This window comes from Coloeus monedula, assembly GCF_965178545.1.
Source record: "Coloeus monedula genome assembly, chromosome: Z".
In the NCBI taxonomy this organism is placed as follows: Eukaryota; Metazoa; Chordata; class Aves; order Passeriformes; family Corvidae; genus Coloeus; species Coloeus monedula.
The window spans coordinates 75,564,178-75,580,207 of NC_138822.1; the positions used below are offsets into that span (position 1 = coordinate 75,564,178).

Sequence of the window (16,030 nt, forward strand, 5' to 3'; positions counted from 1 at the left end):
GTGAGTGAGCCATAGCCACTGAAACTCATGGCCAGGTTGCCCCAGCCTATGGGTCCCAGCCCACAACTCCTCCTTCACCTTCCCATGACCCAGGAGAAGCAGATTCCAGGCTGAAATGGTGTGATCTGTTTGAAACCTGCTTGGGTCCCCGCAAGCAATGCCCAAGGAACCCCAAACAGCACTGCCTCCCCACAACCTATCATCATGTGTAGTGCCCACTCCCGCAACCCCCCAGGCCTGAACTGACAGGTTTGATTGCTGGGGGCAACCTATGTCCTCCTGAAGGCCTGGTGTAGGCTGTGGTGAACGCAGGAGGAAGCCTGGAGTGCAGTGTCCCAGCAACGGTAACCACCAGACCCTTCCCAGGGATACACCGAAATCACAAGTCTGGGTAGCAGGGAGCTCAATCAGCACCTTTTTTATTAATATGCATCATAAATAAAGAAATAAATAAAGGCGAGACACCTCATTCTAACAGGGAAATACAAATTAAATATGGTGCAACATCCGCTAAGCGATGTACAAGCAGGAGGTAACCTAGCAAGACCAGGGCCCCTTGCCATGGTGAAGCCAGCCCAGGCACGATGCTGTGAACAGCGTCAAGCCGGCCATGGCACCAAATACTGGCATGGCCTTTCATTAACACTGTTCCCCACCTGACAGGCAGGTGAAGATCCCCACTACAGCAGGCGGCATGAACATGGCAAGGAAGGGGTTGACTGGCATTGCCTCTACCAAGGACCCCAGGACCTCCAGTATCCCCTTGTGTTTGTGCACAACACTTATCCCCCCCACCCCACAGCACTGCTCAGCAAGACCAGAAACCCTGTGCCAAAGGGAGCACCACCCCTCCCTCCCCAGGCTCCCCAGCTCCCTCTAGGAGCACCCCCAATCTACTTGCTGGGAGCACTGCCCCCAAATCCCTAGCCTAGTCAGGGACCCTGCCCTCATTCCCTCCCCTCCAGCGCCCCTCCACTGAGCATCCCAGGCGCTGGTTCCCTGCTCAGTGCGGAGGGCGCAGGGCCTCCCCCCAAAGCACCCATCTCTGCACAGGGTGGCACTACCCATCCTGGACCTACATAACACTGAACATCCCCGTGCCTTCCTCACAACCCCACACACCCCTTTGCTCCACACGCACACACATACCCTGTGCCCCTCCCCTGGCTGTGGCCACGCACAGCCCCAGCCCTGCAGTGTGGCACTGCCAGGCCACTTGTCCCAGTACACCCCACCAGGAACCACTACAGCACACTAGGACCGGGATGCTCCAGTATGGGGGAGCCTACCTTGCAGTGCCCCATCAAACACAACCCCTCAGCCCAGCCTCGCAGGGACCCTGACAACGCAGGGTGCTCCCACCCCTGCAGCTGAGGATGCCGGGGATACTGGAGGCTGCAGACTGCACTGCCACCCTCAGGGAGGGGACGGCCAGCATCCTGAACCCTCCAGCATCCAACAGCTGGGCAGCAGGGCAGCGTTGCCCTGGCAGGGACTGCTTGGGTTCCTGTAATGTACAAGTCCATGGCCTGTGGGTGCTGGAGACAGTGTGGGGCGGAGGGGGGGTCAGGCGGTCCCTGGTGTGGCTGCATGCATGGCGATGCCTGGCAATACGAGGTGCAGCTCGCAGAAGACCCCGGGGGGCTAAGTTGGCCTTTGGCAGCTGCACAAGGAGGAGCAAGAAGGAACCACCTACGGTTACTGTATTCTGTAATGGCAGGAAAGGTAAGAAACTAGCAAGAAGCTGTGTTTGTTCCTCTGGCAGGGCAGGCTACCCCAGAGGAGCCTCAGCAGCCCAGGGAACTGTGCTTGGCCTCCTAAACGTGTCAATAGTCCTCGTCCTCGGGGTGGGTGACGTACATGATGGGCACCAGTCCCTTCTCAGAGCCAAGGCTGCACTGCAGCCAGTCACCATCCACCTTGGAGATGACCTGCAGAATATCCCCTTTGTTGAAGCTCAGTTGTCCTGCCTCAGTGGCAATGTGATGGCAAAGAGCTTTCACCTCACTGCAGGCAGAAGGAAAGTAGGGTTAGCTCACCTCAGGACACTCACCCCACCCAGGGACCACCACAGGCCCAGAGGAGAGAGGAAAACACCCCCTGCTTCCCTTGCCAGCCAGGCTCCCAACTGCCCCCCCCCAGCTCCCCACCACCCATAGACTGTGGAGTTGTGGTGGATGGATGCACAAGCTGCATCACTGCCCCCAACCATTCCCTGGTCCACGACTACGAAGGGGGTCAGGCAAACTGCAACAGGTAGAGCCGTGCCACCCTCAACCTACCCCATCCCAGCACCTGCAGGATTGACCACTTGGTGCCACTCACCAGGTAGGGTGAGGAGACATCCCCCGGGCTGGTTGTGCCACAGCGGGTACCTCAGGTGGTTCTGGATGGGGAGGGTCTGGCTCTGGGGCTGCTTCACGCCACATGCTAGCCCCAACTGTCTGGGCCACCAGCTGGAACACGGACTTGTCCAAGCTCAGCCAGCCAGAGGGCAGCCTGGAAGGAGGAGACAGAAGCAGTCAGTGGCAGGAAACCGCACCCGGGGAACAGAGCAGCTGCTTCCATGGCAAGGTCACGCCTCAGAGGTTTGGCTTCATGCACAAAGTGCACTGCTAGGCAGTGCCCCAGGTCTCCAGGCAGGGAGAGCTCAGCTGTAACACCACAGCCTGGACTGGGAAGGACATTTCCAGTGGTCATTTTCAGGAGCAGTAAGGGTATATAGAGGGAGAGACAGTGCGGGGAGGCCTCAGCTACCGGGGACAACTTCATGCCTCCCCCTCACCTGTTGTGAGCAACAGGGATGGCTCCGTGTTCTGTTCTCAGTATGTGGTTTTGGGAGGGATGAGGTGATGATGGGGCCGTGTAGCAGAGTTTAGATGCCAAGGCAGTTGTAGTGATGCCTTAGGTTTTAACTTTTATATTTTTCAAATTCTGTATTGCTTAGTGTGTAACTCTGAAGTTTCTTGTAGCCTGTTAATTTCTGCTCTCTCATGCTACGTAGACGTAACAAAGCCTGTCCAGGCCTGCTCTCCAAGGACACCCAGACCGTCCTAGGCCCAAAAGGTATAAACCAAAGAGCAAGAGGGGCAAGCAGAGGAGAAATTACATCATTAAACTGAAGCTTTAATTGGAGAATTAACCCTGCTATGCAAATGAACCAAACCTATAAAAGTGTGAAGAACTCGGGACCTGTTGTCCATCTCGGGGTCCATCTTGGCAATAGCCTCTGGCTCCCCAGCCAGGGGGTACCTTTGAAGGCCTTTCAAATAAATACCTACCTTATTCCCTTACTCCTGTCTAGTCTCTGTTTCTAGGAGGCCTCTTAAGGCATCAGCAGAGCTCAGACAGAAGAGGAAAGCCTATGAGATGGACTGAGCAAGGCTATGGGAAGAATTAAGGCAGGCTGGCAGGACTGATCAGGGTTACAGACCCATGATGCACCACCATGGTGTAGCCCAGCGGTCAGCTATTGGCCTGACTTCCACCTGTACTGCCACACTCCAGGTTAACTAGCCCTTCTCAGCCCCAAAACACAGCTGCCCTTACCTGTTTGGTTGCCTGGGCTCTTTTTGTACCTTCCTGGACCCAAACAAGTGTCCCCACTTGATGGGCTGGCTGCCCTCTGATGCACTGGTGCTGCTGTCCTCTTGGGGGGCTGCTGCTGCTGCTGCTCCCACTCTTTGCTGAGTTTCCTTCTCCTTGCTGCGCTTCAGCTCGGTAAGCACAGAGTCTGGGGGGCTGCCCATCCAGAAGGGCCAGCTCCGTTCTTTCACCTCTTCGCCGACCACTACCTGCTGGGGCTTTTCCAAGGGCTCTTCCACGGCTTCAGGACTTGGCTTGCTGGCTGCCTTGGGCCTCTCCTCCACGTTGCCCTCTGCAATGGGACAAGCCTCTGCACCCTCCACCACCCCTTCTCGGGGAGGTGGTGCCTTGTGGGTCTCCACTGACCTGGGTGCAGGGTTCAAATCCACCTTTTTCTTCTCAGAGCGGATGAACTTCGAGCCTTCGGCTGAGCCCTCAATGTAAATCTGAGAGGTCTGCATGAGCTGGTACCACCAGCCTGCCTGCTTGTCCTTCTTCCCCTCCCATGTGCTCTCTTGCATCTTACTCTGCTCTTCCTGCCTGTCACCTTCTCCGCAGGAGGCCCCCACTCCCTTGATCCTCTTCTCACTCACAGCTTGCTGTGGGCTGTGCCCTGGTGAGATGTCACCATCTCTGGCACCCCCTTGGCACGTTTCAGGAGCAGTGCTGCAGCCATCGGGATCCTCGCTGCTGCCCCGGGTCCGCATCAGCTGCAGGGTGGAGTGCACGGAAAGCAGCAGGTCCTGCTTCACACGCAGCAGCTCCTTTTGCTGCTGCTGCTCTTTGCCCATCTGCATTAGGTGGTGCTCAAAGAGGAGGTCCAGGTTGAAAGGCAGCAGGGAGAGAGGCTGAAGCAGGAGCAGGAGCTCCTCGAAAAGAGGCTGGCACACGCTGTGAGACAGGCACAAGAAGCCCACTGGCTGGTAGTGTGCCAGGATGATGTCTGTAAGGAAACAGACAGGAATTAGAGGAGATGCTCTTGCCACCATTGCAAAGCCACCATGAAGCTGCTGAAGCTATGAGGAAAGGAGATGGACACCAGTTTTTGGTCAAAGTGTGAGGCTCAGGCCTGGGTCAAGAGGCACCAGTTGCTCTGTGAGCTCTCAGGAAACTGGCCCAGACAGAGCTCTCCAGCTGTGCCTGCAGCCAGGACCTGCCTGGCAGACTACCAACCCAGACGACCTCTGCCACCAAATGCCATGGAAATAGAATGGGAATAAAGAGCACAAAAGGCTTGTTACATGGGAAAATTCTATTCTACAACTTCTGGAGACGAAGGAGGAGCTGCACATCCGGGCAGTACCAGTCCCCTACAGACAGAGGTGTCAGGGGCAGCTGGGTACTGTCTTTCCAGGGACCTGTCAGGGCTGAACTGTGGGTCTTAGCAGAGAATGCACTAGCATTTCTATCTGTAGCATTCATAGTTCACTTGATTTGACCACATCTGTACTACCCCTCTGTCCCGTTCTGTTGTCAGGTCTCACTACCAGGGAGAGAGCTGGGAATGGGATTTGTGGCCCCAGCCCAGTGAGATAACAAATTTACACCACAAACAGAACTTGCACCTTACCTCCCCTTTGCTTAGCTCTCATCACCCTGACAGCCCCAGCTTCTGCTCACACTTCCAGCTCTTAATGATGGCTTGAAATAGGTGGTTGTCTTCTGCTTCAGAAAGCCAGGATGAGCATAGATCTTACTCTATTCTATTCTATTCTATTCTATTCTATTCTATTCTATTCTACTCTACTCTATTCTATTCTAATCTGCTACAAAACAGATATATCCAGTAAAACCTGCTTTTTGTTTGTCAGATTTTCCTTTCCATTTCTTTCTATTTCCCATGCCTGAAGAATTTCAGGTAAGTGTGCATATCTCTAGGCATACCAAAGTCTCAGGCACTGGGCAGGGAACATAGAAATTTGGGGAGCCTTAGATCTGATCTCCTGCAGATAGACTGAGGGATCTGCACTGATAGCCTTGGATAGTAGCTGCAGGTGGGAAGGAGAATGGAAGTCCAGGCTCAGGTGGAAGGAGCTGCATGGTACTTGGACTTCCACCTGGGATTTCCCTGGTACATTGAGACTGTGTATAGCTTAGTCCTTCGGCTCAGGGCAGAGAAGAGCAGCCCAAGCTGAGAGAGCAACAAGAGAAACACATTTCCATCCCATGCTCTATTTGTGTGCAGAATTTGGCTCCCACTGCAGCCCACAGCCCTCAGGCTCTTACCTTCATGGTTGTAGAGGTGGTTGAACCAGAACTCCAGGGACCGGATGCTGCAGGAACAGAAAATTAGCAGGGTAAGAAAGAAGTAGTGAAGATCTATTCACCCCATCCATCCTCACTGCTCTGCCACAAGAGGTGTGGCTGGAAAAGGGCATTTGCAAAGCATGAGCTTGTGTGTGAAGCCCAGAGAAAGGACAGTGGCTCAGTCCCATCAGCATACCCTGATCACAGCCACCCAGCCTGTCACCGAACATCTACATGGCTTTACATGTGCAGTGGTAACCCTGCCCAACCATGTTTGCAGCAAGATTCCTCGCTAATCTGCTCCTATGTCCTTGGGAGAGCTTTGTTCGCTGAGACGAGGCTGCTGTGGAAGAGGCAAATTATCTACAAAACGAAGACCAGTGCTGCTGGCTCAGCCCAAAATATGCTGGTATCCTGTGCCAGCAGGGGAGAGCTGGGTCACCTTGTGTGGGGAGAGCAGGGCAGAGTTTGTTCCTGCCTGTAGGAGTTCTACAACATCTGGAGATCTTGGGAACTCTGTTGCCACTGCCAGAGCTCTTGCTGACCACCAGAGAGGAGCAGGGAAACACCATCCTAGGAGCACTTATCCCTTCACCCACTAAAAGGTATTGCTGCCTTCCTCTGTTAAACACAGCACACTATGCACACTCCTTATGCAAACTGGAAGGGCCGATCTGGAGTCCTAGAGCAGGGCAACCTCTCCTTCAGATCCTTGCCTTGGCAATGCCTTGGGGTCCACTGCAGCTCCAGGAAACAGTGGTTTTGATGCCATGAAGATTTTTTGCCTTTTCTTTTATACCGCTGTTATACCTTTTTACAACTTCTGTATTCCTAGTGCTTTTTGCCTACATTCTTGGACTTGTTTGTCAAGCTAAGAGACTAAACATTTTAGAAGCTTCATAGCTAAGGATCAGTGTGCCCCAGACCCCAAGGTCCTCTCCAGAACACATTCTGTAAACTAAGATAGAACCATCCAGGGGAAGGTTCCTTGGGTAGGGGGCTCACTTGAGCCTCTCATTAGAGAATCTTTAATAGATATGCTAATTAATAAAAACCTATAATGTCATACCCAATCTTTTGGGGTGGGCATTCTGTGGGGTGCATTTCAATGCACGTGACCTGGACGTGTGCACCTAAGGATCCTTAAAATAAATACCAAGGTAAAATCCCTTTTCCCCTTCTAACCATGTATGACTCTTGATTTTAAGACCAGGAAAAGGCATTAGTTTAAAGAGGGATTTCCAAGAGTAATTAATGCATATATTATGTCTAACCTCATATGAAGCTGGACAGAGTTTTCTCACCCAATGTTTTGGGGCTAAAACAGACTGACCCTGTTCTGCAGCTGACTACAGCCACTCATTCTCAGTCCTGACCTGGAAGGGGAGGGTTTGATCCATCTGGAGTTCCCTGAGGCTTACAGCTTCTTCCTTCCCTTGCCTACTTCTGAGAGGTGGCTTCCCAGATTCTTAAATTTTTTTCATGGTCATCCGTGCCTGCCTGCATTCATGGATCAACAGCTGCTGCCAGCCCTGGACAGGGACATGGAGCCACCCCAGGGGTCCTGCTTACTTGAGGAGGCCGAAGATGAACGCGTTGAACCTCATGGTGTGGTTGGTGAGCTCTGTGTACTGGCTGATCTTACTGTAGAGGCTGTGCAGCAACTTTGTGGAGGGGCCTGTAGAGAGAAGCAAATGGTTGAGATTAGCTGTGGTGAGCAAAGCCAAAACTGCACCACAGGATGGAGCATCAAGGCAAGATGGATGCTGTCTGGGTGTCCATGTCTGTGTGTGATTTGCCTCTCCACCACGCCAGCATGAGCTCACTCCATCCCAACATTTAACCACACATGGGAGGTGGGTTGTGGTCCATCCCAGACTGCCACTCCAAAACTCTGGGAGAGTTTCAATACCACAAGGACCTGCCTCCCACACTTCAGTGACAGTCGCAGCCGTTGGCTCAAAATCAGCATGTAAAGAGAGTACTGTGCTGCATGCTTATACTTTGGGGTGTCAGCAATCATAGAGATAACCCCAGAGCAGAAGATTTGCCATGATCTGGCTATGAGGCTTCCCAGTATGATGCAGAAACCAATGTGGAATTAATTTTGTTGGTTGTCTATCACGGTATCCCGCTGTGGTAGGGAGGAGAAGAGAAATCCAGCAGGCAGGAATTGTGCAGCAAGATTCATTTATTTAATTATTTTACAACTCTTTTATACACTTTTCTCTTCATAGTCTAATTGGTCAAAGCATCAACCACCCCTTGGGGTGATTGGCTAAAATCCTAAAACATCCACTGTCAAAATAGTTTTCTACTGTACTATAAACAAGGCTTTGCAAGGTCACAGGTGTTCAAAGTTTATAGAACTCTACAAATATCTCCCGTGAGAGAGAAAAGTATCTCATGGGACTGGAAAGAAGCAACAAAAATTCTTGCTAGCAGCATTCTGTATCCACAGGTGTCTTTTTTTCCTTTTTTTTAATTGGTTTGGCCTGTTATGGGAGAATTTGCAAATTTCAGGGGAAATGCCAGTAAATGCTTGGGCACAATAGTGCAGTGTCTCTCCCTTCTTGCAAGAGCCAGTCAATGTGCACCCTGTTCCAATGCAGGAAATGTGTGTTTTGCACTCCCATCCTTAGAGCCAACCTTCCCCAGCACCTCCCAACCACAACTACCACAGAGCTGCAGGCACTGCTGCACAACATCCATACCTAGCTGGGTAGATGCCTCCACCACGCTCCAGGGGATGTTCCTCCTCTGGCCGATGATCATGTCCAGGACGTAAGCCTTGAGCCCATCACTCAGAATGTCCCGGACAGCTGGGCACAGGTATTTCAGGATGAGATGCCCCACATTAGGGCTCACAGAGCTGTTCCCAAGTTTGGCCTAATGCACAACAGGCAACAGGGAGAGTGTTGGTAACTGTTTTCAAGGTAGAGATGCATGGAAACAGGTCAGCCCCACTTGCCTACTACAGGCACCCAGCAAGCAACATCCAGGCTCAGCAGCTCCTTGAACATGCAGGGTCTTTGCTTTCACTCCTAATGCTTCATACACCAGTTGTGGATTGCTCTGTGCAAAGTCTTCCCCAGGCTGGGAAGAGGCAATGACTTGAAAAAAGAATATCCTAGCTTGGGAAGAGGATATCGCAATTAGAAGGGATGATGGGTTCTCCCAGAAGGTGTAACCAGGCTCTCCTGCTGGAGGAAGAAAAGAGCTGGGGATTTTCCTGCTGCTGTAGATTCTCTTGTTGCTAATTTTGGAGCAGGAAGCACCAAGCCACATAGAAGTACCAGCTCCGAGGGGTTAAGGAACACTTAACTCAGTGACATATCAAACTCTAACTCCTAGGGATTACTACAAATAAACAGGGTGAGGGCAAAATGGATGGCCAGAGCTCAGACTGAGGTGCAGAGGAAGCATGTAAGAGCCCAACACCAGCCGAGCAAGGACACATTCTGCTGCTTACAGTCTTTGAGCTGCCAAGGGGGTCTATCCAAATAGGTCAGGCAATGGTGTTCAGGGCACAGATTTTACCAGCTGAGCTGGAATTATACTGACCACTTGGCACAGGTTCACAAAAGCCCTGAACTGAAACTGAACTTGGCTCAGGAATAATCCTGTCAGATCCACTGAGCACGGCAGCAGCAGGGATGGATGCTGCCTTTTGACAGGTGAATGCTCAGCCCCTGGCACATAAAAAAATCCAAGGTTAAAACCACAGCATTGTCTGATAAGCATATTAATGGAGGAATGCTGCAATTATTCCCCAAACCTACACTGTAAGAATTGGAAATCCACAGTGAAGCCTTAAAAAGCCGTGGGAATCTCAACAGCTCCAGTTATGTTGCAGAGCAATCTCTGCATCAGCAACAGCCGCAATTAGGGGAAAATGACTCTGGGCTCTGAGATAAGATTGAATGGTTTTGGAATCTGTCCCAGTCAGGTTTCTCCTTGGGGATGGGATGCCAGGGGAGTTGTCATGTCCAAATAGCGTCTCATTGCTGCCCAGAGTCGCCTGACTGAAGCCGAACATTCAGCATTGAGAGGAGGCACCACAAACATGCTGGGTGTCACAGGACTGCAAACAATGCCTGGTACAAACAGAAGAAAAATTGCTCTGCTTCTGTGTCATTCCAGAAATGGGGGAATGAGGGAGCACAGGCCAAAGACAGCCAGCCCCAGGGCAACCTAGATGCACTTGTGTGTTATTCCAGAGATGGGAAATGAGGGGAGCACAGGCCTAACACAGCCAGTCCCAGAGATGTACTCTGACTACAAGAATGTATTCCTGGTAAGGGCTACCATGGGGGTGACCAACTGCCCCAGATGGGCAAAGACTGATGCACTTTTTTATCATTATTGAGCCCCGTGAGACACTGAGGGATGGGGAACACTGCACTGTGTCCTGCCACCAGTGCCAGGCCAGAGTCACAGGACATGTGGAGGAGGGAGACACAACTCTCCACTGTGCGAGATAAAAGAATGGTGTGCTGCATCAGACCAGAAGGGCAGCTGGTCTGGTATTTTTTCTTATAAAGAGCCATAGCAAGTACATAAGAAAGAGTTAAACCAGAGCAAACATATTTAATACTTGCCTTTTATACTTTCACGGCCTACAACTACTTTCAACTCAGACACTAAGCTGGACATTATTCCTAAGTGTTTAGTAAACATCAGTGAATTTCCCTTCCCTGTGTTTTTCCTGATCTTCCTTTAAATACATGTACTTACTGCAGTATGCAGCAGGAATTGTCACAGATTTACTATATGCTGCATGGTGTGCCATCACCATTGTTTGATTTGTTCTTGGTACTCCTGCCTTCATTAGGTACCCTGGAGTTTTTTACTGGAAGAGAATGGAGAGGCAATCTTGCTCCATTATTCTCTGTGTCACTCAGAATGTTGAATGCTAGACATACCTTCACCCCTGGATCCCTGCTGGTTCCGAAGTGAGCCACAATCAGGTCAACAGCAGTGTTGATAGCCTTCACCAGACCTAGAGGGAAACAGCAGGTCAGAGAGCTGCCTGAGTGGCTGCTAGGACAGACCCTGACAAAACACTCCTTGAAGTAATCAGCTAAGGGCACTGCAAGGCCATGTCTGCACACAAACCCTCTCTGCCAAAAAACATGTAGACACTCTCCTAAATCCTCACCAAAACTGTTCCTGCTGGTTCCAGCACTCACCTATCAGCCTGACAGTAGGAGGACCTGTCAATATTCCCACGGGACAGGGACCATCACCTCCACACCCCATCCAGTGAGGCAGAAGAGATGGGATCTGAGGCAATGAGTCTTTTGCTGCCTTGGTGCCACACAGAGGCAGGGCAGAAGCCTTGTCTTTGGCAGGTTCTGTAATGACTTTCAGTAACAAGCCAGTGGTGTGTAGTCTGACATCTACACCAGGATAATGTGGGAACAGAACTGAAATGGAAGGGAAAGCTGCCACCTGGTAATCATGAACACATAGCTGGCAAAAGCATGGGAACCCTTCTGCACATCCCCTGCCTCTGAAATTGTAACAAATCAGCTGTCAAATTCCCCATCCCCAACCTTTCCTTCTAGCATGGATCCCACCATGGCCATATCTTGTCCTGCTCTGGAGTCCTTTCTCCCACCTTTTTATATAATTGATATAATTTTATATTACTTATGTAGGCTTGAACAGACTTTTTACCTAAATTACAAAATTTCAGGTTAGCACATCTGCAACGTCACACAGATACACACAGGTCTACCCTTGTATGTAGAGCCTGAGGTGGCAGCATGCCCTGCCTTAGGATCACACTCCTGTGCCTGTCTGCTCTCTCTGCCCATTCTTGTGTGCCTAAGATCCTTTCTAATCGTATTTCCTGGCACAAGCAGCTCAAGCACACTCTGTGGCACATTGCACGGTCCACCGGAGATGCATGGACTCACCCTTCTTCTGCAGCAAGTCGATGGAGATGGACTCTGTGTTGCCATCTGGGGAGAGGCAGAACTCAGCAGGAGGTTTCTCTGCTAGCGAGAAGTAGTCAGGGAAAAAGTCATTGTAGGTAAGCTGGAGTTGCCTCATAGACTGTCCTGTGGGGACAACACAGAGGGGACAAGGATCAGCCCCAATCCCTCACACCAAAGCCTCTTTCATGATGTTTGCTTTTCCCAGAAGCAACCTGCACCAGCAGCAGTCTTCGTGCCAGCCTGTCCTCTGCTGGGACAGCAAGGCCACAGGCTTGTTCCTGCCCTAGCACTGGTTTGCAATGTGTGCCTGAACAGTTGATCTCCATCACCTTCCCAGCATCCATCTCCAGCTTGACTGGGGGCCCAGGGGCTCTGGGAAGATGCTGCGGGAGGTTCAGTCTCATGGGCTGGGGCTAAGGGAAACCTTGCTGCACCAGAGTCTCCAAGCTGCTGCAAGCAGGGCAGGAGTCAGCACAGACAAAATCATTACTTGTCACGCACAGGCACCCACAGACAAGAAGCTACTATGTTTGCTGCCTGTCCTCTGGGATGGCCTCTGTTTTCAAGGGGTGAGTGACATCCATAGGAATTCTCCCATGTGCTTGACTTCCATCTGTTTGACTCTGGGGTATGCATCTTCCCTTGAAGAAAGGATTGAGAAACTGTTTGTGTTGGCAGAGTGAGGTATAAGGCTTTGAGGAATTCCCTCCATGGCTTGAGGCTAGCCTGTAGATGCTCTCCCTCTCACAGACAGATGACACTGCTCTCCCCACAGGACTCTTGGAGGCTGAGTCAAAAGCAGCCTGCCCCTGTCAGCCCTTCCTGCAGCGGTTTTGGAGGACAGGGAAGACGTTAAGGGCAAAGCGTGGAGAAGATAGAGTCCCATAACGGCTTTAGTGTTGTCAGCTGCCCCGTGAAAGCTACAGCTCAGTGTGGGCTGGGGCAGATGGTCAGGCACTGTGGGGCCAGACCTGAGATCTCCAAGGGCCCCCCCAACTCCTGTGTGAGACAAACTACAGTCTGGCCACAGCCCAGGAGCATTTCTTGAGGTCTAAATGTGCTCTTGGGCCATTCACTTTGCCCTTCAATCCAGCTCAGAGCTGGACGTGACTGCTCTCACCTCACGCAAGAGGGAGGCTCCACAAAGATTTGAACCAGTGAAGCAATTTTCACCTTCTTCTTGAACCCTCCAGCCCCACTGTGAATGGATGTATCATCCCTCCTGCTCTGAGCAGGCAGAGCAGTGATGAATCCAAGCTTAACCTGAGCCCCAAGGAAACTGAGCCCGAGTCCCAAGGTCACCTCCCAAGAACCCCCAGCAGAAAGGTGGTGCGCACCGTTCAGCTTGCAGTGGAAATGGCTGGTGCTGAGAGCGCCAGGCAGCTCAAAGATGGGGTTGCCCCGGTTCAGCCGAGGCTCTTGCTGCCTCCTGTCCAGGCTGCCTGCTAAGCTGGGCAGCCCCGAAACGCGGTCCAGACCCAAGGGGTTCCTCCGCCTGTACTCCCGCCACTTCAGCGCTTGGGGGGAGAGGTGGTTCGCTGGGATGCCGCGGGCAGTGAGCACCAGACAGGACGACGAGAGCACATGGGAGGATGCAGACGGGAAACAGGAAGAGAGAGGAAGAGAAAGAAGGAGGACAGAGAAAGAGAGACAGCACATTACTCAGAGGTCCAGCAGCATTTCAGGACATTAGCACATGCACATGGAGACAAGTGGAGGCCGCTGCCTGGCACAGCAGGCCAGGAGCTTGCATGCCCTCATGGCTGCCAGCATAGAGGCAGCAGGTTTGGGGTGTAAGCACCTGGCATGGGGTGCTGTAAGACTAGCAGCCCACACTGCCCTCTCTGGAAACACGGTGTAGGAATTGGGACTGGATGGACACGCTCTTAGCATAGGTCTTCCTGCAGCACCTGGATGCAATTTTACCCTGGTCTGTGGCTGTAAGAAATGGTGGTACTATAGGGAGCAGCCATGGCTGTAGGGAGCTGGAGATGCTCCAGACTAGCAGGTCCTGGAGGATGGGTACCTACCATTGACAGGCCGTATTCCCATGCTGCTCAGGGGACCAGAGCTGCTGGCTTCACTGCCACTTCTCCAGTGGGAATCTGCATGGCCTCCTACTCTGCTCATGGACAGGCCACCCACCGAGAGGGGCGGGAGGGACCCACTGTGGAGTCGGTACTCGGAGAGTGGTGGGCTTGGCTCCAGCGGGGCCTCCTTCTTGGGAATCAGCTTGGGGTTCTCCTTTTGCCTCAGAGTGTCAGCTTTGGTGGCTTTGGAGGGCTGCATGGCACTGATAGCAGGGGATGACCTCGTGGGAAGCAGGTTGGCAGAGATGGGGCAGGACCTGCTTCTGGGGGGCTGGCTGTCTTCAGCTCTCTCTGCGGTGGGCGAGGAAGAGGAGTCCACGCTTTGGAAGAAAGGCATGTTGCACCGCACGGGGGAGTAACTGCCCAGAGGGGACGGACGGGTTGTTTCGGGGCCAGGCTTCTTGATGCCCCCATCACTGCGCGAGGCAGCTCCGTCTGCTGAGCGCTGGGTCACGAGCGTGCCATGGGCTTGGCTCCCCGCCACCACCGCCCGCTCTGCCGAGGTGGCCAAGGCCGAGGACTGGGAACTGGAGATCTGCTGGCTGGCAGACCGGTTGCTGGACAAGCTGTAGAGCTGGGAAAGGCTGGAGGCAAAATGGCTGTGCAGGGCACGTGCCTTGGGTGGCTTGCTGAAATGGTGCTGAAAAACAAAGGGCTGGATGGGCAGCGTTGTGGGACGCTGGTCCTTGCTGTAGCGTACTACAGGCTTGCTGTCTGTGCCACCACCTTCAGAGAGAGAAAGGGGAAGAAAGTGTGAGGACAGGCAGAGCGACAATCATCGTCAGCCAAGCAGATTGCAGGCAAAAGGGAATGTGCTCTCTGTTGCAGAAGGAAAAGGGTGAGCTAGAGGCCAGTTACAGACTGGTTCAAATCTGAACTGGTTATGCACACCAAGAGCTGGCAAGATAAACATATGTGGCCCCAAATGCAGAGTTTCCAGCTGTCTGGAAGAGCAGAGCACTGCACCAGGAGCTTGTCTGTCCTGGTAGGGTCACCAGCTTCACATCCTTTCCCAATGCCTTGCCCCCTGGACAGCACAAAGCCATGGTGTGAGGTGCCTGCCCTTGAGCTGCTTCTGCCCAAGCAGTACCACAAAGTCAAGGCCCAACACTTTGTGGTACAGTCAGATTTCCTATCTGAAAGGATCTGACTGTCCCCTCCCACATGCACTGCAGACTTGCCCAGCCCAGCACAAAGCATTACATGCAATAGCACTGCAGCTCTGCATCCCACATCGCAACATACTGGTGCTGTTGCAAAGGCTGTCTGCTTCCCCTTCTCCCTCCCTCTTCTTTCTCCTGTAACTATCCCCACTTTGGAACACAGAGCTTCCTTCATCCCCCTGCCTCTACCAGACCTTAGCAGGACACACCCAGCATCATGCCTCCAACCCTGGAAAGTGCCAGTCTACTCCAGCAAATGATGTACTGGGATGTCCTGAGGGAGTGTGGTGGGCTGATCTCCATGTGTACATGCCTCCAGCTCCTGATGGGGCCACAAACATCCTGAGGGACACAGCTGTGACACACTGTGCGTTCAGTGCGGAACACACACAGCACTGGTTACCACATGGGGCTGACTGAGATCCCTGATCAGCCCTGGTGTTACGCACTGTCTGTGGGGTGCTCCAGACCTTTCTCCCTGTAGCCAGCTTTTAGCAGGGCTTGCTTTCCCTCTAGTCCCTCTCAGAGATTCTGGGCTTGCATGCTGCTCTGGGCTGCAGCAAGGCAGATACGTGTCCATCTCCAGCTTCAGGCAGAAGCTCCCTGCACAGCCCTGATGCCTGCCTTGCTGTCACAGTGCAGAGGGAGGGACTCCATCGGAGTGGTGGGCAGCAACTGCTGGGATGTATTACCCCGAAAGCTCCTGTCTGCCCCCTCCTGCCTGAGCAGGGCCTGCTCCTTCCAAGCCCTCCCTCTGAAGCTAAGAGGGCTGCTCCCATGCTGCCCTCTCCCAGCAGAGACCTGCCTTCACTGCCATCCCAAACCAAGCACACACTCAAGGCTCAATAAACAAACAGGACAATAACTAAAAATCTTTTGCTCCAAGGGCCAAAATCTCTCCCACCCCTGACATGGCAATAAACCACATGTTCTTACCTCCTGCCAAAATTTTTGAGGACATTAAACGGAGACAGTCTGGTTTTTGACATGGTAGGGGCTA

General features: G+C 52.6%; 1 protein-coding gene across 11 annotated transcripts in view; it reads right to left on the bottom strand.

Annotated features, from left to right (window-relative positions):
• Positions 1–879: 879 nt before the first annotated feature.
• RUSC2 (RUN and SH3 domain containing 2) overlaps positions 880–16,030 on the bottom strand; it is a 59,092-nt gene continuing 43,941 nt past the window's right edge. For 10 of the 11 annotated variants that reach the window (XM_082300990.1, XM_082300993.1, XM_082300995.1 and 7 more), the window contains 10 exons: positions 13,808–14,593; positions 13,115–13,315; positions 11,757–11,900; positions 10,758–10,834; positions 8,547–8,721; positions 7,405–7,510; positions 5,812–5,858; positions 3,550–4,528; positions 2,326–2,499; positions 880–2,007 (listed from right to left, as the gene is read on the bottom strand). In XM_082300990.1, coding sequence (XP_082157116.1) covers positions 1,827–2,007; positions 2,326–2,499; positions 3,550–4,528; positions 5,812–5,858; positions 7,405–7,510; positions 8,547–8,721; positions 10,758–10,834; positions 11,757–11,900; positions 13,115–13,315; positions 13,808–14,593 — 2,870 coding nt within the window. In that variant the 3' untranslated portion in view covers positions 880–1,826. The remainder of the gene's footprint in view (positions 2,008–2,325; positions 2,500–3,549; positions 4,529–5,811; positions 5,859–7,404; positions 7,511–8,546; positions 8,722–10,757; positions 10,835–11,756; positions 11,901–13,114; positions 13,316–13,807; positions 14,594–16,030) is intronic. The other variant, XM_082300989.1, reaches the window with a different exon arrangement.